Source organism: Conger conger, chromosome 2 (genome assembly GCF_963514075.1).
Source record: "Conger conger chromosome 2, fConCon1.1, whole genome shotgun sequence".
NCBI lineage: Eukaryota > Metazoa > Chordata > Actinopteri > Anguilliformes > Congridae > Conger > Conger conger.
The window spans coordinates 84779246-84800829 of NC_083761.1; the positions used below are offsets into that span (position 1 = coordinate 84779246).

Consider the following 21584-nt stretch of genomic DNA (forward strand, 5'->3'; position numbering starts at 1 on the left):
TGGGTGAGCTATTGGGCTTTAGTTGGGTATTGGGTGAGCTATTGAGCTTTAGTTTGGTATTGGGTGAGCTATTGGGCTTTAGTTGGGTATTGGGTGAGCTATTGAGCTTTAGTTGGGTATTGGGTGAGCTATTGGGCTTTAGTTGGGTATTGGGTGAGCTATTGAGCTTTAGTTGGGTATTGGGTGAGCTATTGAGCTTTAGTTGGGTATTGGGTGAGCTATTGGGCTTTAGTTGGGTATTGGGTGAGCTATTGGGCTTTAGTTGGGTATTGGGTGAGCTATTAGCTTTAGTTGGGCATTAGATAAGCTGCTGGGTTTCCATTCTCACGCTGCTACTTTACCTCTCACCTTCCATTTCTCCTTTCATCACTGGCTACCAGTCCTGGTGCTGGACTGGTTCAGAAAAAAAAAATGCATTCATCCATCCTACACTCATGCAAACTGAAGTCGGTGCAGCACACCAGGGTTGAGGCCCTGTTGCACATTGCTTTGGCTGCACCTTGGCTGACAGGGTTTTGTGGCAGTTTGTGAAGCGGTTGGTTGGCTCCGTCAGACTGGGCCTTGGGTGGGATTGGTCCAGAGTGCCGGGCGGAGCCCGCCCCAGGCTCCACGGATAGAGCTTCCCTCCCCACTGGCTTTACGACGGCATCGATCCCGTCACGCACTGCTCTTTAGCCCAGTCCTGCGCATTCTTCTGTACCCTCGTCGCCATTGCTTCCCCGCTCCTCATTTCATCTGCCCAGCCTTCGCTTGCCTTCCCTTGCCTTCCCTTCCTCCCTCCCTCTTCTTCCCCCTCTTCCTCCTGCCCAGCTCCGCTCGGATCGTTGGGAGTTGGGAGTTTGGGTGAGGTGTACGATTTTTTCAGTACGCGGCAGCGGCCCCCGGTGGACTCCCAGTGTAACTGCAACTGCCTGCGCCGCGACTCTGCATGTCAGCTCTCTCTCTCTCTCTCTCTCTCTCTCTCTCTCTCTCTTTTTTTTGTTGTCATTTCAGCGCAATGCAGCTCCAGCAGAGAGCTGGCCTTTCATGTGTTGAAGTGGTTACCCTACTGCTGTGGGCTGCAGACTAAGAATAGCAACAGAATTATCATAACAAATGGCGTCAGAGATAGGAAACCTACAGTCAGGTTTCGCCCCCCTAAGTACAGTGCTGAGGATGTCTGTCATAGCAATTGTCAGAGCTGGGGGGATATTAGTGAGGGGGGGTTCAGCAGGGTGGAATGGGGTTTGGTTGGTGAATGTAGACGGGTGTACTGTATGTGTTATTATTTAGAGAAAAAAACGGAACTAACACAACATGGCTCTTTGTCTGTGACCACATTAACCCCCCCCCCACCCGTATGCAGTACAGGTGTGGGGTTCAGCTCCATTTCAGTTCAGACAGTTCAGGAGATCATGCCAAATTCAAAAGCGCCCAATGGTCTCGGATGGGCAAAGAAACACGTCATTTCTTCCGAAATGCCTCCAAAACAATTACCCATGATCAGACTGATGAAGACACTGTATTACACGTGTTACATGTGAAATGCATACGTTAAATACATGTACAGAACTGTGCAGAAGTCTTAGGCACCTGTACAACATTCTGTACAGATAAGGTTCTTTAAAAAAGTAATTAAATGAAAGGTCCTAAATAAACCTACTATACATTTTACATTACATTTTAGTCAAAAAGTTTAAAAAAAAAGTTAAAAAGTGAATCAAATCAATATTTTTTGTGACCACCCTTTGGCGTTAAAACTGCATCACTTCCCTGAGATAGCCAATGCTGTCCTGCAGTTCTATAAGACAATCAGCAGGGAGGTTGTTCCAAGCATGTGGAGAACTTTCCACAGTTCTTCTGCAGACTTTAGTGGGGTCCTTGCTTCTGATCTCAGACAGCCTTGATAAAGTTTTTATGTAAATGTAGTCAATTGTTTACAGTAATATGTTTGTATTAAAATTAAATCTTTTGGAAAATGAATATTTGGAAATCTCAAATGTGTAACACGCACACAAAAAAAAAACATAAATATGTAATAAAGTCTAGGGTGCCTAAGACTTCTGCACAGTACTGTATATGAAATACTGCTCGTCTCTAGACACATAAATGGTTTCCATGCAAGGCACCAATCGGCTTGGTGTCCGGTGGAAATTTTTCAGCCCACAAATTAAAACGTCAGCTCCTTTTCTGAATTGACTGGGGCGAAACTGAACTAACCCCAAGGCCTGATCCCATGTCAGCTGTTCATTCATCCCTTAACGATCTGTGTCCACAGCCTCTGTAGTGCGATGTCGTCCGTGGTTTCAGAATCAGTGGCCTATCAGAGTTAAAGTACAATGAAGGGGGCCCACACAGAGCAGGAGGGTCTATGAGGGCCCATACCATGAATCCTGATCGGTGGGATACAGGTTTTATGTAACGTCTATCGAGAAAAACGTTCTATTCTATTTTGTTCTTAATCCTTAGAGTTTTTTTTTTTTCTTCGTTTTAAAAAATTCCATATTTGATACCTTGTCACAAAGGCATTTTGTCCTCTGTTTAATACGCTGGTCACTGTGAGTTTTTAAGCCACCGGGTTTGATTGACGGTACATACGGCCTATGGGAGCAGTGGAGCGGGACTTAAAGGGATGAATGATGAATGGACCCCCACCCCCACCCCACCCCCCACCCCATCTCGCCGATGGTCCATTTCCGTGTTGGTCTCATGCAGGTGGTCTTCCAGCGCCCATGGATGCTCCTCTGGGTCTTGCTGCACTCCCAAGTTTCTGTCTGTTTTCAATGGTTCCCTTTCTTCATTTTTTTTACTCCTCTTTTTTTCATCCTTCTCTCCCAGTTTTATTTTCCTCTCTTTTCCTCTCCTCTTGTGGTGTTTTCTGTCGTTTCTGTACCCTAATTCCTCTTCTGTGATGAGTACTGCTTCACTGTTGATTTTGGTTACGTTAACCCTGTGTATCTCATTGGCTAAAAGACCAACCTGACCCATGATCAGTCCCGTTACGCCTCATTTGATTGGACGGTATATGTGGGTTGCTGATGTTCTAACCATGACTTTCTCCCCATGCATGCCTGTGTCGGGTCAGTCGGTTGGGTCGACTGTTTGGTTGGTTTGGTGTCGGTGTCTCCCGGTGTAGCCACCAAGCTGTTGTGGTCTGGGGGGTGCTGTAGTCAGGGTCTGCATCAGGACTGAATGACAGGGTCAAGGGTCGCTCAGCCGACCGACACTCTGGACTGTAATCGAGTCGCGATCTATCCTCCATCAGAGGTGGTATTGTAACGGACTGTCCCTTAAGTCTCTGAAAATGTAAGGTGATGAGTGTCCGTCAGATCAGCTGATGTCATTTCCTGGTTACTGGGAAGACACCAAAGTAGCTTTGAACCGGTTACTGCCGTCCAATTACTGGTCGGCAGTTAACAACGGAACGCACCGGCACCCACCAGACAGCACAGCCCCGGCGACCGCATTCCGACCGGAATGAACTGTACGTGGTTAAAGGACTTCATTTCCCAGAATGCCTCTGGACTTGACCCTTTGCCGTCTTTCCATCCACCCGTCTTTGGAGCCGTCTCCACTGTCTCCGCACTGGATGTTGTGACTCCGTTTCCCAGTAGTCTGTGTGATACCAGCCGCGGGCCATGTCGTATCTCACACAGAATCGAACGCCATTACTGTTTCAGCGCATGGAGCCCCCCTCCCCGTCCCAGGACGGCGGGCAGGGGGTCGGCTGCCTCCCCGAACCTCCTCAGGAACCCGCCAATGACGCGTGAGTGCCGCCCTGCCCACACCTGGTCTCTCTCTATCGCTCTCTCTCTCCCTCCACTGATCCCCCTCTCTCTCTCTCTCTCTCTCTCTATCGCTCTCTCTCTCCCTCCACTGATCACCCTCTCTCTCTCTCTCTCTCTCTCACTCTCTGTCTAACCCTTTCTCTCTCGTACAATGAATTAACAGTAATTAACTGGTCATGCCGTGGAGAGTAAAACGTTGCGTAATAACTGATGGAGTATAGAGGCACTCTCGGCCCCTCGGTGTGTGGGGCCTGAGGCGATGTCTCATGCTTCCAATGTTACAGCGTTATACAAGTCCCTGCATTGTCTCTCTCACCAATTTTCACCTCAATAAAAAAAAAAAAAAAAAAAAAAAAAAAAAAAAATGTTGCATGGGCTTTGCTAAAGCCGAATGACACCTGAGTGACTGTGCAGGGGGGGAGAGGGGTGTGCAGGGGGGGAGAGGGGTGTGCAGGGAGCCGCTGTGTACTGCAGGGGGCGCTGTGGCTGACCGGCTCTGTCTCACAGGCCCCTGGACGGGGGCGTTAGCGGGAGTCAGCCCTGGATGACCACTCGAGCACAGGAGATGTTCCAGAAGGCCGGGAACTGGAGTCCTGAGAGAGCGCAACCAGACCAGGTACACACACACACTCACACACACACTCACACACACACACACACACACACACTCACACACACACACACACTCACACACACACACTCACACTCACACACTCACACTCACACACTCACACACACACACACACACACATACTCACACTCACACACACACTCACACACACACACTCACACACACACACACTCACACACACACACTCACACTCACACACACACACACATACTCACACTCACACACACACACACACACACACATACTCACACTCACTCACACACTCACACACACACACTCACTCAGACACACTCACACACACACACACATACACACACACTCACACACACTCACACACTCACACACACACACACTCACTTACTCACACACACACATGCACACTCACACACTCACACACAGAGTACACACACACACACATACTCACACACACACACACACACACTCACACACACGCACACTCACACACTCACACACACTCACACACACACACACACTCACACACACACACACACACTCTCACACACTCACACACACACACTCACACACACTCACACACAATCACATTTGTTGGCTAAATGGCTTTCAGTCATCAAGGGTGCAAGGTATGTTGAGCTTCAAACCATCATGCTGCTGCCAGGAATGCAATAGATACAAAAATAATTGGGTCTCCAGACAAATTGTCCTGTTGAACTCAATGGACAGAATATTTAGGATAAACAACTATTTTCTTATCTACTGCAAAAAGTTTTGGTTTCAGCAAACCTGAAAATAAGATATCCAGGCTCTGATGATGTTGATCAGGAAGTCATGGCATGCAAAGGACATGCAACAAAATACTAAACATGGCTGCTTTCATGTGCATCACATTGCTGTGTCCCAAACATTATGGTGCCCTGAAATGGGGGGCCTCTCACGGATCCCCCCGCACTGTCAGGACCTCGCCCTCACTCCCACGCGTGCGCTTACTCTCTGGCCTCAAGATCTCTGGCGTGAGAATCAAGGTTGCCCTCTCTCTCTCTCTCTCTCTCTCTCTCTCTCTCTCTCTCTCTCTCTCTCTCTCACTTACTGTTCCGCTCTTTCTGCTCTCTATCTCCCTTTCTCCCTTTCTCTCTTTCTCTCTATCTCTCTCTCTCACACATAGGCCACACCCTCTCTGTCCATCATGCTCATCTCATGCCCAATCACCAGTCTCCTGTTGGGAGGGGGGTGGAGTCCAATCCCCCCACACCTCCTTCTCTCTCTCTCTCTCTCTCTCTCTGTCTCTCTCTCTCTCTCTAACAATATTTCTGACGAACTGGAGCATGTTTATCTGGTGTCAATAGGTATTGGCTACATTTTTACCGTGTGTGTGTCGCAACTGTTTTGGGACCCAAACAAGTCCACCCCAACCAATCCCCGCTGAAAAATCCAGCTATGCCAGCTTTACCAGCCTGAAAATGTACCTGGCCAAAGCTGGTCAGAAGCTGGTCGAGCTGGGTATGAGCTGGCCAACCAGCCAGTGCTGCCACCAGTTGTTTCAAACCATGTCATGCTGGGAGCTAGCCTGAACTGGTCATCCAGCTACCAGCTGTTTCAAAACCTAGCTTGAGCTGGCTTTTTATTCAGCAAGAGATGTGCAAAGCGTGAACGCCACCCCGAATCAGGGCGATGGGAAATCCTCCCCGTCGTTTTTCACGTTTCTCCCGCGTGACGTGAGCGCACAGGTGCCCCCAGGTGCCCCCCCGGCCTGTCCGGCAGCCGTCACGCCCCTCTCCCTGTGTCTCCGCAGACGGTAGAGATGAGACGGCTGGGGAGGGGCGGCCGCTCGGACAGCGAGCCCTGTCTTCCCATGGAGACCCATGGGAGGGCCGTGTCCATGCCCCGACTCTCAACTGACCACCACGTGAGCACCGAGCACCTCCATCCTCCCATACCCCCCCCCCCCCCACCAACTGTCAACCTGCGCCCCCTCTCTGCACCCCTCTCCCCTTCCTCCTCTTACCCCCCTCCCCCCCCCCCACCTTCAAACCCACAGCAACCCACGCTCCGCCTTACCACTCGACCTCCCATTCCAACCTGATCACTCGGCACCCCAACCACTGACTTGGTGGGGAGCATCTCCACCCAAAAAAAATAACCTTTTCGCCCACTCTCTTGGGCCCGTTTGACAGATACTCTATATTTACCAGGGCTCACCCCAGGTCTGGGCCCGGGAGTCAGGGTCGGATGTAGGACAGGGTCTCCCGCTGCAAAATCCAAAGAATAAGTTAGTCGAGCAATTTGGTCTTATATTCAGACTTAACATTCTGTTTCTATTGCTGTTTGAGACAAAAATATTGCCAATGAGGAGAGACAGTTGGACTTATTTCAAGATTTGTCAATGGGGTAAGACACAAAATAACTTAAAACAAGCAAAAATGTTCTTTAAGCCACGTATGAGACTAACACAGACTCAGCATCACTCATTCCTGCTCTGCAGTCCTTCCAGTTCTCTCTCCCCCGTCAGTACAGACTAAAAGGGCCCGATGGGCTCTCTTTCTTGCTGGGAAGGTGGAGTTAGCTCAGGGCACACTCCTTAAGCCTGTTTTGGGATGGTGCCAGGGGGCTCACCCAGCTGGAGTGGGAGGGCAGACTGGATTGGGTGTCCCGCCACAGACAACCCCCACCCCCCACACGCCCCATTCCTGTTTGTGGGTCGCTCAATTCTCCCTCAAACACAGACGTACAAAAACACGCACAGCTGCACCCCTTTATGACCTGACCCAGTTGGTCTAGTCAGAGGTCATTTTATCCAGTGCACCAGGGTCTAGTCCACACTCCTTCTGGGATGTCTTCAGTTGGTCTTTGTAGTGCTTCTTCTGTCCACCAGCAGAGCGATGACCCTGTCTCAATGCTACCATATGGGATTCCCCAGGGGAATACGGTCCATTCTGATGCTGTGGCCAATGCATCTGGGCTGGTGGTGAGCGATGGTAGCTTCGACACTTCTGCTGTGGTCCGCTTTAGGATTTTGAGGCGCGGGATACAGTCCTACCAGGTCACCTTCAAAATGCGCTGAAGCCATTTTATATAGGGCGGCCTGTAGCATAGTGGTTAAGGTATATGACTGGGGTGGTTCTAATCCCGGTGTAGCCGCAATAAGATCCGCACAGCCGTTGGGCCCTTGAGCAAGGCCCTTAACCCTGCATTGCTCCAGGGGCGGATTGTCTCCTGCTTAGTCTAATCAACAGTACGTCGCTCTGGATAAGAGCGTCTGCCAAATGCCGATAATGTAATGTAATGTAAATATGAAGGGACTCAAGTTGTTTTAGACTGTTCACACCCATACAGGAGTGTGGACAGACCTTGGTGGTAAGGTGCAGGTTGCTGTTATAGAGAACCTGATCCGAAGGAGGGTGAGGCCTGTTTGATCCGGCTGTGGAAGTCCCAGTTGATGTTGCAGTCTTCCGAGAGAATGCTCCCAAGTTTTTTTTTTTAAGTGTGACACACGGGCAAGTGGAGAGTCAGTGATGGAAAAGATGGGAAGTTCCGGTGGGGGACAAAACGACCACTGGCGGAGGATGTTCACAAGCCTCCCGGGGCAGCCACAGTGCCGGAGGACTTTCCAGAGAAGGTCACGGTGAACGGTGTCAGAGGAGATCCACAAAAGGCCGTGAACAAATCTTGGTTTTTTTGTTCCCGACCCTTTTTTTTGCTGCACCTGCCGTCCGGTGAAGATGACGTCCACACGCTTCTGTTTCTGAGGTCACACTGGGATTCCGGGAGATCTGGGAGATCCTCGGTGAGGTTCCCAATGAATTTGTCGAGCTTGTTCTTTGCCAAGGGGCAGCACGGATGGCGCAGTGGGTAGCACTGCCGCCTCACAGCAAGGAGGTCCTGGGTTTGAATCCCCGTCGGCCGGGGCCTCTCTGTGCGGAGTTTGCATGTTCTCCCCGTGTTTGCGTGGGTTTCCTCCGGGTACTCCGGTTTCCTCCCACAGTCCAAAGACATGCAGGTTAGGCTGATTGGAGAGTCTAAATTGCCCATAGGTGTGAGTGTGCGAGTGAATGGTGTGTGTGCCCTGTGATGGACTGGCGACCTGTCCAGGGTGTATTCCTGCCTTTCGCCCAATGTATGCTGGGATAGGCTCCAGCCCCCCTGCGACCCTGTTCAGGATAAGCGGGTTAAGATAATGGATGGATGGATGGATGTTCTTTGCCAGGATTTGCCGACAACCGCAAGGAGAGATATCCCCTTGCTCTCGCCACAGTCGGATCTGTCACCTTTGTTTTTAACATTGGTGATGATGTCTGCATCCCTCCACTGATGGGGGGGGGGGGGGGGGGAGAGACACATTCTTGTCTTAAAACTTCAGAAATGATCAGGTGGACTGCTCAGGTCTAGAGACAGCCCTCCCTGTTGAAGGATCTCAGGGTCAGGACTGTTGTTGTTCTTCAGCGACCTGATGGCAGAATAGAAGACTTACACACAGGGCTGCTTCCCTGTTCACCACAAGGGCTAGCCAATGACAGCAAGCTGTAAACAAGAGCATTGCAAGCAGTGGGGTACACATGCATCTTCCCTTGAACTACTGCAGTACTGCGCACACACACACACACACACACACACACACACACACACACTATTGCAATGACTCCCTTAACTCCCTCTCTTGCTCCAGTTCCCAAGACCTACATACTCTCTCCTTTGCTCCTGCTTTCCCCTGCTCCGAAAGTTACTCTTTCCCACTGGGTGTATCTACAGTATGTGTATTTAATGTACTGGCCTCTGAAACGGGTTCGGAGGCTGACACATGCGATACGTCCCAATCGTCTCTCACCATTTATAACTACCAGTGGTATATGTGCGATATCTGCTCAATGTCTGCTTCCCCTGCCTCCGAAAGTAGAATCCCTGTAGAACCATATCAGGGCGGCCTGTAGCATAGCGGTTAATGTAAATGACTGGGACACACAAGGTCGGTGGTTCTAATCCCGGTGTAGCCACAATAAGATCCGCACAGCCGTTGGGCCCTTGAGCAAGGCCCTTAACCCTGCATTGCTCCAGGGGAGGATTGTCTCCTGCTTAGTCTAATCAACAGTACGTCGCTCTGGATAAGAGCGTCTGCCAAATGCCAATAATGTAATGTAATGTAACCATTCCTCCGATAGTCGCTGGTCCAACTGTGCCTGGTGCAGTCTTAAATTCGAGGTGTGTGTGCATGTGTGTGGATGCAAGGTATTGTTCTGTTCGATTGGTAGTGCAGTTTGTTTGGTACTCCTTTGTTCTAGAGAGTTGCAGGGCATGGTGTGCTGCGGTAGTGCAGCGTAGGGTGGTACAGTGGTAGTAGTGTCGAATGGTTCTTTTTGGTAGAGAAGCGTTGAATGGTTCTGTTAGGTAGAGTAGCGTTGAATGGTTCTGTTCGGTAGAGTACTGTTGGATGGTTCTGTTCAGCGGAGTGATGTTGAATGGTTCTGTAGTGCAGTGTGGTGTAGTTGTTGTTCTATAGTGTTGTCTGGGTATGGTGGTTAGTCTGTACTTTGTAGGTATAGTAGTTTATTCTACACATGCAGGACAATGTGTTATATGTATGTTCCTTCCCCTCTGCACCCTACCTCTGCTCCTCAGTGTGTGTACTCTAGCATGGTAAGTGTATCTCTCTCCATTTCCTTTCTCTTTCTTTTATCTGTATAGCTCTTGTGCACACTCGCTCTTATGCTCTCTCTGTTTGTAGGTATGCATCTACTGTGTCTGTGAATAACGGGTTTATCTCTTTTTCTCTTTCACTCCATTTTATTTTTAATCCCCTCTTACCTCCCCTTCACGCCTTTCTCTCCTCTTCCTGTCCTTTTCTGTGGTCTCCTCTCCTCCTGGTCCCTCCCTTTTTCCCATGACTCCATCCCTCTCCTCCTGGTCCCCCTCTCCCTCTGACCCCCTCCCCGCCTTTGCTGCGTTGTGTTTCTCTGGCTGTGTCGCTGTGCTGTGTGGTGCTGTGTGCGTATGCCGTAATTATGGTCTGGTGTGTACTGCCTGCCTGTTCTACAGAGGAGGAAAGGAAGGCCACGCGGACATAACCTCAGTGTATGTACCTTGTCCCCAACCTCCCCCACTCTTTCTCTATCTCTCTTTCTCTCGGTATATCCCTCTGCCTCCGTCTCCTATTCCTGTCTGTATGTCTTCTTCCCGTCCTCCTCCACCTGTCTTTTGGGTCTACTGTTTTTCCTCCCTCGATTGGTGACTGCCAAGCGCCCGTTTTAACTTTGGTTCTTCTCCTCGGCCGTTGTCGTACTCTTTGCCTACTCGTTGTCTGGAGAGAAAGCAGAAAAGGCTGCTACTTACAGTCTACTTTAGTTTTACTTTACTTTAGCTGCAAAAAATATGAGGATACACAAGTAAAGTAATGGGATCCAGGTCTCCAGTAACAGTGGTGACTGGGCAAACATGGAGCTGTTTACGCCCATAAACCCTATGGTCGGAAATCGGTTGTTCTGAGACACAGTGGAAGGAGAGGTGATTTCCCTTTTCCCATCATCCCCTCTGTGTTCCACATGCACTGCACTGACTGCCTGCCTCTTTTCCTGCATTACTTCTCCTGGAGCTGCTCTTTATGCACCTTTGAATGTGTGGTACACACGTTGCGATGTCCGTGTGTGTGTGTGTGTGTGTGTGTGTTTATGCTTCCTGCTGGAACCATACAAACACACACACACACACACACACACACACACACATACACAATCTTGTATCTTAAAAGGCTTTTACAGCAGATCCTAGAGGGCCGCTGTGTGCCCTGGACCTTTCTTCTGGCTTCGAATGCTCCATTTTGTTCAACTACTGTTTACAGAACTACATTTCCCAGAATGCACTATATTCCAGTGTGGCAAATAATGTGCAGCTTCTCCAGCTGTCGGTACCCAACATGTATCACGCATCGGTGTGTGCATTGACGTGTCTATGCACATCCCCTGCTTCTGGAGTCTGCATGACTCTTGATTGCATGGGGAGGGGGGGGTGCGAGAACTTTGCCATGGAAGCGTGGAGAGGGAATGAGGGAATGACTGTCGGTGGTTGGACATGTTCCTTGCTTTGAGGATGGGTGGGGTGGGGTGGTGGCGGGGCATGTGTTTGAGGGGCGGGGCGGGGGGGGGGGGTTAGGGGGACAGGAAATGGACATTTTCTGGGTGCATGTAAGGCATGGCCTGAGCTCCCCGCACCCCCCTGCTCCGGTTCTATCTCTCTCCATACCGGTTTGGTGTCTTGGTTTCCTCCCTCAGTGGGGACTGCAGATACGTGCCTTGCCTGAACAGACTGTGCGTCTGGAAACAGCTGGAGTGTCCCAGTTTCGCAACACAGAGAGACACACACACACGCACACACATAGACGGAAATTACACATAAACATTCCTCCGCTGGCTCGCTACACCGTTAATGAGTAAGGAACCCCGTCTCTCTGCCCCCCTCTCTCTCTCTCTCTCCCGCCCTCCGTCCCGCTTGCAGACCATCGCGGACGGCAGTCCCTCGCGGGGCTCGACCTCGTCCCTGGTGCCCGGGCGCGGGGGCACCGGCGTGCACCTGGAGGACTACTCCCTGGAGCGGGTGACCCCGGACGAGCCGGCCCGGCACGGGCAGCGGCGCCGCGACCGGAACCACCGCGCCTCCCAGCGCTCTCTCAGCCGCTACACCGACGCAGACACAGGTCAGGATATCAGAGTGTGTGTGTGTGTGTGTGTGTGTGTGTGTGTGTGTGTGAGTGCGAAAAAGGAAGGGGTGCGGTTGGGGTTCTGTTTGGCGGTACTGATTGGGCCTGACCCGGCAGGGCTCGGCACAGACCTCAGCACGACGACGCAGTCAGGCGACCTGCCGCCCCGGGAAAAGGACCGCGACCGCGGCCGGGCCAAGGACCGGAGGCACCACCACCACCACCATCACCACCACCACGGCTCCATGGATAAGGACCGGTACGACCGGCACGACCGGGGCGAGTACGGCCACCGGTCCCGCGACCGCGACCGGCACTGGTCCCGTTCGCCCAGCGAGGGGCGCGAGTGCAGGACGCACAGACAGGTGGGCCTCACCCCTCCGGCACCCCCGCTCCTAACACTGACTACTACCTCTGACACTCCCGCTCCTAACACTGACTACTACCTCTGACACTCCCGCTCCTAACACTGACTACTAACTCTCACAGTCCCGCTCTTAACACTGACTACTACCTCTGACACCCCCGCTCCTAACACTGGCTACTACCTCTGACACCCCCGCTCCTAACACTGGCTACTACCTCTGACACTCCCGCTCCTAACACTGACTACTACCTCTGACACCCCCGCTCTTAACACTGACTACTAACTCTGGCACTACTTGGCATGGACATTCGGAAACATTTAACTTAAAGAGAATTTAGAATTTTAATGAAAATATACACACGTGTACTCAACATGAATGAAGACAGATCCGTGTCCATAAGGATGGCAGCTGATCCCCCTTTCCCTCACTCATGAATAAGACCCAGAGATACTTAACCCCCTCCACCTGGGACTGTTGCTTCCCCCTTACTTGAAGGGGACAAGCCATCTTTTCCCGGGAGAGGACCATGGCCACAAGGACAATATCATCCCGCAAACCGCAGAGATTGTCCTCAAAGTGAACCCGCTCCATACCTTGGTTGCCCCTTGAGATCCTGGCCATGAATACTGGGAACAGGAGGGGAGACGAGGTTCACCCTTGGCTGACTCCAAGGTTCCCACATCGAGAATGCAAGCATGGCTCTCGCTCGAAGTGTATTGGGACTAAATGGCTTGCAATAGTGACCCCGGCACCCCATACTCCCACAGCACCTCCCGCAAGATACCCCAAGGAACACGGTCAATTTGCCTTCTCCAAGTCCACAAAACACATGTAGACTGGAAAAGCAAATTCCCATGCCCCCTGAGAACATCTGCGAGTGGGTACAAAGCTGGTTTACTGTTCTGCAGCCACGAAGGAACCTGCATTGTCCCTCATGTCGATTGACATTCGTCCCCTTGCTGACGGGGACGATCTGCCGCTCCAATGGCACTGTTCCCAAACTTCACACAACCTTGATGATTTCTGTCGGTCATGACAATCCAACAACACCCAGAGCCTTCAAAATCCCTGGAAGGATCTCATCCACCCCAACCTCCTCTAGGATGCAGGAGAATCTCTCTGGGAGTCTTCTTCCGCCAGGCATTCCCTGCCAACCCTCACTACATGTCTGGGGCCTACCTGGTCTGGCTGGCAGCTTCCTGCACCATCTGACCTAACTCACCACCAATTGGGGATCAGCTGACAGCTCAGCTCCCCCCTTCACCCAAGTTTCCAGGACATATAGCTGCAGGTCCAATTAAATGACTACAGTGTTGATCATCAGCTTTTTGCCCAAGATGTGGTTCTGGTACCATGTACACTTATGGACATCCTTGTGTTGTACAGAATGGTTTTGAGGCAACGTTTTAATCAGCAATTGGCCTCAACATTTTTGCCATTAAAAGGCATGTAAAACAGAATGGGCTGCCACACTCACAAATCCCTGAGCTTCACTTTCTAACTGAGCTTCGCTTTTCTTTCCTTTGCTGATCTTCTTTGTGTCCCCTCTCCTTTGTGCAAAATGTTGTTTCTCTCTCGTTTACTCCACAAATTCTTTCCATTCTTCTTTGCCCTAACCCTCCTCTCTCTCTCCCCTTCTCTCTCACTCTTTCTCTCTCCCCTTCTCTCTCACTTCTCTCTCACGTGACTGTTGCTGCTGTCTGCAAGTCACGGCATTCTTCCTCTTTTTCTTCTTCTTCTTCTTGTTGTTCTGTCGTTGTTAATTTGTTGTGCTTTCTCCGTTTGCCTTGTTTTTGTTTTGGTGTAGGGCAGTAGTTCGGTGAGCGGGAGTCCCGTCCCCTCCACCTCGGGCACCAGCACGCCCCGCCGTGGCCGCCGGCAGCTGCCCCAGACCCCGTCCACGCCCCGGCCCCACGTCGCCTACTCGCCGGCCTTACGCAAGGCGTCCAACGCCCCCCACGGCCAGGGCAGGCTGGCCTCTCCCACCCCTCGGCACTGCTCCCCACCGGGCCAGGAGCCCCACCACCACCACCAACACCATCACCACCACCACCCGCCGTCCCACCACAACTCCCCCCGCGGCTCTCCGCGCTCCGGCCGCCATTCCCGCTGGGTCCCCGCCCCGCCCGACGGCCCGGACGACGGCTGCCTCTACGACCAGGACTACGACTACGAGCGGCAGGAGCCGCCCGCCTACGACCAGAGCATCCACCAGGGCAACCCCCACCCCAGCCCCAACCCCAACCTCAGCCCCCGCTCGCCCAGGACTTCCCGAAACGCCGCCCCTCCTCCCTGCCAGCCGCCGCCCCGCCGCATGCCCAACGGCTACCGCTCCACCTCGCCCTCACCCCACCGGCGGGGCCCCCCCCACCTGACTCACAGGCCCCCGCACCCGAGAGGCCCCCGGAAGGGCCTGCACGAACCCTACAGCGAGACAGACGAGGATGACTGGTGCTAGCCTCCGGGGAGCCGGGGGGGCAGGGCAGGGCCGGGGAGGGACGTGAGGGAGGGGGGTGCAATACATTCTGTTCTTCTCACGGAGTAACATGCTGGGGGGGGGGGGGGGGGACTGTGGGGGAGAGCACGTTTTCACACGCGCCAGAAAATGGGTTTTGCACGCAACCGACTTGCCTGGCTGGAGAGAGACGCAAGGAACTGCGCTGTTCGAACCCCACTCTACCCGTCTTTTTTTCTCTTTCTTTTTTTTTTCTTTTTCCCTCTCCTGGTGGGGGGCGGAGGAGAGGGTAGGATGTCGAGGACGGGGCGACGCCAGGCCAGGGGCGTGTGTATTTGTGTGGATTTGGTGACAGCGAGAGCAGGGTTGGCACTAAGGGCTGGGTCCCGCGTGTTAGACGTGCTAGAGGCGATTTCACATGAGAGTGCCTTTTAACAAGGCAGAAAAAAAACAGCCTGTATATTTTCATACACCTGGGGCAAAATAAATATTTTGCTACAATCAATCAACAGAAAATATAAATTATATATTTACAGACCAGGTTCATTCATCAAAGTAAACTAGAGCTAAGTGAAAGAAGCCAAAGCTTTGAGATCAATACGGGTACATATTCTGTACTGTAGAACGAATTATTTATTTGTTTTTAAAATACAGCTCCCCCTCTAATAACTGTAGAAACTGTAGATAATGCTCCATGGCCGCAATGCCTCTTTACTCTCAGATGCAATTCTGAGCAGTTGCTTTCTTTCTTCGGTTTCAGCTGTCTCTTGCCCAATCACAGGGCTCCCTAGTCGGTGATCCTCTCATGTGAATTCGCTTCTGGACGAATCAAGTTCTGCGGCCTTCAGCGCTTGGCGACGGTTTTTTATTTTATTTTACCCCGCCTGTCAGTATGCAAAAGCGGCCATCGAAAAACCCGCCGGGGGGGGGGGGGGGGGGGTTACCGCCGTGTCGAAACCCCGCTTCAACCGAGGATACAAAGGGAACAGAACAAAAACAAACAACAAAAAAAAAAGAGGCGACCAGACCCTTCAGTTACGCACGTCGTGGCCATGCCTTCAGAAACAAACCGGGGACGAACAGAACAGAACAGAACAGTGCAAAGCGGACAAGGAAACACAAAAAAAGCAAGAGTAAATAAAGGAACGAGTGAAAGGATTGTGGGTGGAGGGGCAGGAGGGTTTTTCTCAGAGCAGACCGGAGGGAGGAGCTGGTTCGGCTGCCGAAAACGTCACCCCACCCGGGGGGGTGGTAGTAATGGATGAGTTTTATCATCTGCCCCATGTACTGCCCTCTGCACTACATGATGACACTGACCTCACCGCCTGTGTGCGCGCGCGTGTGTGTGTGTGTGTGTGTGTGTGTTCACGCGCGTGTGTGTGTGAGGTGTGAGGGGTGGGGGGCGGCGGTGGTGAGGGCAATGGGGAGAACTCTGTGGATTTCTGGGGTAATGGGGTAACCTTGCCCCCCCCCCCCCCCGCCCTTCCCCCAAATCACGGCTCCCACGCCCAGCACAGCACCGGAGGAGAGAAGCCACGAGGCGGAAGGGATGGGGGGGGGGCGTGTTTGCAAAGCCGCAGACATATTCTACAGAATATCTTCTCCTTCTTCCTCCTCCTCCTCTTCCTCTTCCTGAACATTGGGGCTTAATGATTCTGTTGCACCCACTCAGCTTGGTTTGAACTCTTTGGGGGTAAAAATCTGATGGAATCCTGCATGATTAATTAATACTAAACTAACAGAGAGAAGCTTTACTGTCTGGGGTGGGAGGGATGGGGGGGGGGGCGGGTGGTTGGGAGGGTAAATTCATGGTCCTCTTTTTTGGAGTCTGCAGGAGTTCTCTCTCTCTCTCTGCCCTCTGCCCTCTCTCTCTGTCTGTCTCTCACTTTCTCTCTCTCTCTCTCTCTCTCTCTCTGTGCCTGTTGCCCTCGCTGTGTTCTTGCAGTAGAGTAGACACAGAAGGTGGAGAGGGTGTGGGGCCCGTCCGCGGTGGGACAGCTCGTTTATGCGTTTCGCTCTGCATGTCCTGACCGGTGTGACAGTATGAAATGCGCCGTCGCTGGGAGTACGTCAGCGAGCGTTCTGAAGGGTCCCACCATCGCTCCCGCCCCCCCCCGCCCACCGCACGCGCGGCAGAACTGGGGCAGTGTGTCACCGCACCGCGGGGGGGGGAGGAGGAGAGGATTTCAGCGCCGTGATCTGCCAGCTTACCGGCAGTCTGAGCTGCCAGGCCAGGCCAAGGTCAGCTCTGACCCCCCCCCCCTGCCCCCCCGCCCCTCTGCCCCCCGCTAACCTCACCAACGCTTACCGTCTTCCAGGGCTTCCTGACGAAGAGCACGGGTGAAAGAGAGAGAGGGAGGGCGGGGGGGTAAGAAAGAGAGAGAACTCCTCAGTTTTGAGAGCTGATTAGTTATTATTAATGATAATAGTTCTATAAATAATGATGCCAGTATTAACGATGGTGATTATGAGAGGTTTTTTATTTTTTTTTATTTTTTTTTATAATTCAGCTGTGTTCATCTTATTCTCAATGTTGTTGGGGGGGGGGGGGGGGGGGGGGTCGGTGGAGATCGAAAGGGTCCACTGCGGGACTCCCTGCCTTCCCTGTAAAACGGGAGTTTCTGTGTCCGGGTGCAGTGACTGCAATTTCCCCTGCGGAGGCAGAAGCCGATTTAAAGAGGATTGTTTTCTGGTGGGGGGGGTGGGGGGTGAGGGGTGTCAACGAAACTTCTAACCCGGCCTTGTCAATCACCGAAACCCACGGCTACAGTTCATGACCGGCAGTTCCTTCCTCACAGTAAGCTAGCTTTCAGTCCTGGAGGCCATTTCCCATGATGTGGGGCAGTGGGGCAGGGGCAGTTGAGGGGCAGTTAAGGAGAAGGAGGCTGGCGACGGACGGGCTGCTGCAGTGATCGGTTTCACCGCCTGACCTCCCTCCGCAAGCCGCCAGACAGCGGAGATTAATATCCCCACACTGTACCCCAACACTGAGGGGTCTCTCACGAGCTGAGAGGGGTGATTCACACTGAGGGGTCTCTCAGGAAAAAAGACAGGTGAAGTCAGTTAAAAATAAATAAACAAATAAAATAAAAAAGCTGCAGCACAGTTACGTGACTGGATTGAAAAGCCCATCTGATTTTCACGCACAGTTGTCAGAACTCTTGTCAACTTGCTACAACTGCGAACGCCGGCGATTGGCTTCTCCTCGGAGGCCCCCCCCCTCGACTGTTCCTAAATCCGATTCGCGAACACGTTTGCCGCTTTCCCCGATCGTAGCGCGCGAGAGGGAGCACTTTCTCTCTCTCGTCCGCGCGCTCATTCACATCTGCGTCTCCCGTTTTTACTGAGACGCACGAGGCCGTTCAGTATTCCTTGACCACAAGGCAGCGCCGTTCCGTCTTCGGGAGGAGACGGGGGGACGAGGGGAGACTCAGGGGGGGGGCGGCCGCCACAAGGGGGCGCTGTCTACCGTTACCGCCCGTGACACCCTGCCTTCCCGTCGCCACGGCGACGACAGTTTGCCTGTACCTCTGTGCCCGGGGGACGTACGCCGCACAGGAGGACTAAAGGGCTCTGCTCTTCCTGCCAAACTTTCCCAACTGCCCCTACTTCCCCCCCCCCCCTCCCCCGCCCCCCAAAACACAACCCCCACCTTCGCCTCACACTCCCCGTCAGTCTGTCCACTCAAACTGACTTTTACTTCAGTCTTTCTCGCTGCACTACTAAGATATAGATACGATATTGCTTGTACCACTGCCACACAAACAGACACCCCGTCTCATTACCGTTGTAGACGTTGCCCCCACCCCCGCCCCACCCATCGACAGGCCGTTATAAGTCTACTCGTGCTACAGCAGGGGGAACGCTAGAGGCCCCCCGTCCCCAGACGTTGTACAGTACAGGCGTGTTGCTAGGTGACGCCTCTCTCTGTAGAGATCAGGGGGTGTGCGGCACCAGCGCCGCTCAGACAGGCTCTGGGCCGAGGCGTCCGCCCGCTCGGGCCATTCTATGCAGATACCACTGCAGGTCGCCTTTTACTAGCGCTTTTACCATTTCGGCTGTGTGGTCCAGTGTGTGTGAGTGTGTGTGTGTGTGTGTGTATGAGTGTGTGTGTGAGTGTGTGTGAGTGTGTGTGTGTGTGCGCGTGTGTGTGTGTGTGTGTATGAGTGTGTGTGTGTGTGAGTGTGTGTGTGAGTGACAGCTGCAGTCACCCTGTTTACGCCGCGTCATTGCCACTTATTTGGTTTCTTTCTCACTCTCTGTGTATCTCTCTCCTCCTCCATCTCCCTCCCTCCCTCCCTCCCTCCCTCCCTCTCTCTCCCTCTCTCTCCGACCAGTTGTTATCTGAGAGGGGCAGCTCCACGCCCCAGATCTCAGAGGACAGACTAGGGGTTTAGCGGTCCTGGTCCTAGAGAGCCACAGTGCCTTGTGACTGCTTCACACGAAGCCCCTAACAGGTTAACAGGACCGGGTGAAGGCCTCGATGGCGGGGTTGGCGTGGTAACCGTGTGATTGAGCTTCTCCGCGCAGCTTGGAGGATTGAGGCGGGAGCGGTTTGAGGACTCTGCTGCTCATTGGTTGCTTTGTTGTTAAGGTCTAATCGCCCTGGCAACAGTCACAGAGCAGTCCGGCAGTGGAATTCAGTCATTTCTGAGGGTTGATTGATTTGTTAATATTCAGTTTCTGATCATTGAAATGATAATACTTAAATACATACTTAAATATGTATCATCTGATTTTAGTTAGATTATATAGACACGCATCTTTGAGTTGGGCCAAACTGCCAAGAGAAAGGAAACTCTCTTCTTCCTTCTTCTCTCACCCTCTTTTCTCCATCTCATTCTCTCCTTCTCTCTCCCCTGTTCCCTTTGTTCACCTATCCCCTTCCCCTGAAACCTGGGCTCAAAACCTGGGACATTTTGGCTCCAAAATGCAGCATGTTTCCACAGCCTTGTGGAGCCGAAATGGCAGACACCACTGCAGTTTCCAAAAGAAAAAAAGAAAGTTGTGTGCTCCAAAACGCAGTGCTAACATTCTAACGCTCATCCTGTTTCCCCTCTACTAATTTTCCTTTTTATGACTGAGCAATTTTTGCAACTGCTGTCGCATGATTCTCTGCTGGCCTCTCTCTCTCTACTGACCACACCTTCCGTCATCTCAGTTGATTAATAGACTCATTGATTAATCTGGATTATTAATGGATGAATTACATCACTAATCCACGTGTGTTTCTCACTCCCATCCCCCTGTTTTCTCCTCTCTTTCCTGCATAAGGGGCTCTGTCCCATCCTTTCTGCATGCCCTAGCCTTTCAGAGTGCATGCGGCGCTCACACGTCTGACGGTGTGAGTGTCTGACAGTCTGACGGTGTGAGGGTGTGACGGTGTATCGGTGTGAGGCTAACGCTAGCGCGTAAATAAGGGCTTTCTTGTGACAGAGGTGGCGAGACCAAAAGCAATGTTTATGCCACTGCACGTGCTGTATGTTCATCTGTGTGTGTGTATGTGTGTGTGTGTGTGTGTATGTGAGAGAGAGAGAGAGAGAGAGAGAGAGAGAGAGAGAGAGAGAGAGAGAGCGTGTGTGTGTCTGTGAATGTGACAAGGCGCTAGTATAAAGGACTAGCATAGTGATGGGGAGAAATGTTTGATAGGTACACATTATGACAGGATATTTCACAACAGAACTGCACACGTTCTACATCATCGCCGAGATCGCCCCTCAGGGACCGAGATTGGGCGAATTGGCTGTCATGACAGTGACATGGTCCTGTGTGCGTGTGTGTGTGCATGTGTGTGTGTGTGTGGGTCTGTGTGTGTGTGTGTGTGGGTTTGTGTGTGTGTGTGTGTGTGTCTGTGTCTTTGTGTGTGTGTGCGTGTGTGTGTGTGTGTGTGTGATGGGGCACAGTGTATGCAGTGCCTTTTGGCTGCAGAGGAAATGGACACACACGCTCTCAGTGGAACACATTTTGTGAAAGTGCCCTGAATGGTACAATAATGCACCTTAATGAGGTACAAATGAATGATTCAGCCCATAGCAACCCAAACCACCCCAGCGACAGGTTTTTGTATATTTTTCGGCATGTTTTCCTGAGAGTGCAGAAACCACACCTCCCTTCCAGCACTGGGACTTGGGGTAGCTCTTCATCCTTCACTCATCATCCTCCTCTCCTTCCTGTCGGCTGAAAAGGCTGAGAGAGGGCAATGGACCCTCTCTCCTCCTCTCTGTGACACCTGACCCCTGACCCCCTGGGCAGACTCTCATTGGAGGGAAAGAACCTGCATGACTGTCCCTTCCATCGAGGGGCGCTGGCTGAAGTACAACTGTGACCTTTGGGGGGGGGGGGGGGGGGGATCAGGGTCAGTTGGGCGGTTGTGAGGGTCTGTCATTTCTCTGTCTGTACATTGACTCTGTCTGTAAATCATTGTTAACCTATATCTCCCATAAACCTCCAGAAATAACACCTGTGTCCATTCTCTGCTCTACTACACCGCCTTCCTCCTCTCCCAGTTCAACCCTCCCTCCCTCCATCGTGTCATTTTCTGTCTGCTTGCTGTCCGCATGCTGGTGCTTCTGCTTTTAAGACGATGTCGAGGTTAAACTGAAAAGGCATTTTCTAGTCGTGTGTCAAAAAGGTAATTACGTGCGGTATCACGAACAGCCACCAGAGGGCATAAGGAGAATGACTATGACTGTATTCCAGCACCTAC

General features: G+C 52.2%; 1 protein-coding gene across 1 annotated transcript in view; it reads left to right on the top strand.

The window, feature by feature from the left end:
• Nucleotides 1-14881, top strand: part of cacna1ab (calcium channel, voltage-dependent, P/Q type, alpha 1A subunit, b) — a 135614-nt gene extending 120733 nt beyond the window's left edge. The window contains exons 42-48 of the mRNA XM_061230582.1: nt 3636-3745; nt 4275-4406; nt 6163-6279; nt 10398-10437; nt 11854-12052; nt 12173-12420; nt 14231-14881. Of these exons, the coding sequence (XP_061086566.1) occupies nt 3636-3745; nt 4275-4406; nt 6163-6279; nt 10398-10437; nt 11854-12052; nt 12173-12420; nt 14231-14881 (1497 nt within the window). The remainder of the gene's footprint in view (nt 1-3635; nt 3746-4274; nt 4407-6162; nt 6280-10397; nt 10438-11853; nt 12053-12172; nt 12421-14230) is intronic.
• The last annotated feature ends 6703 nt before the right edge of the window (nt 14882-21584 follow it).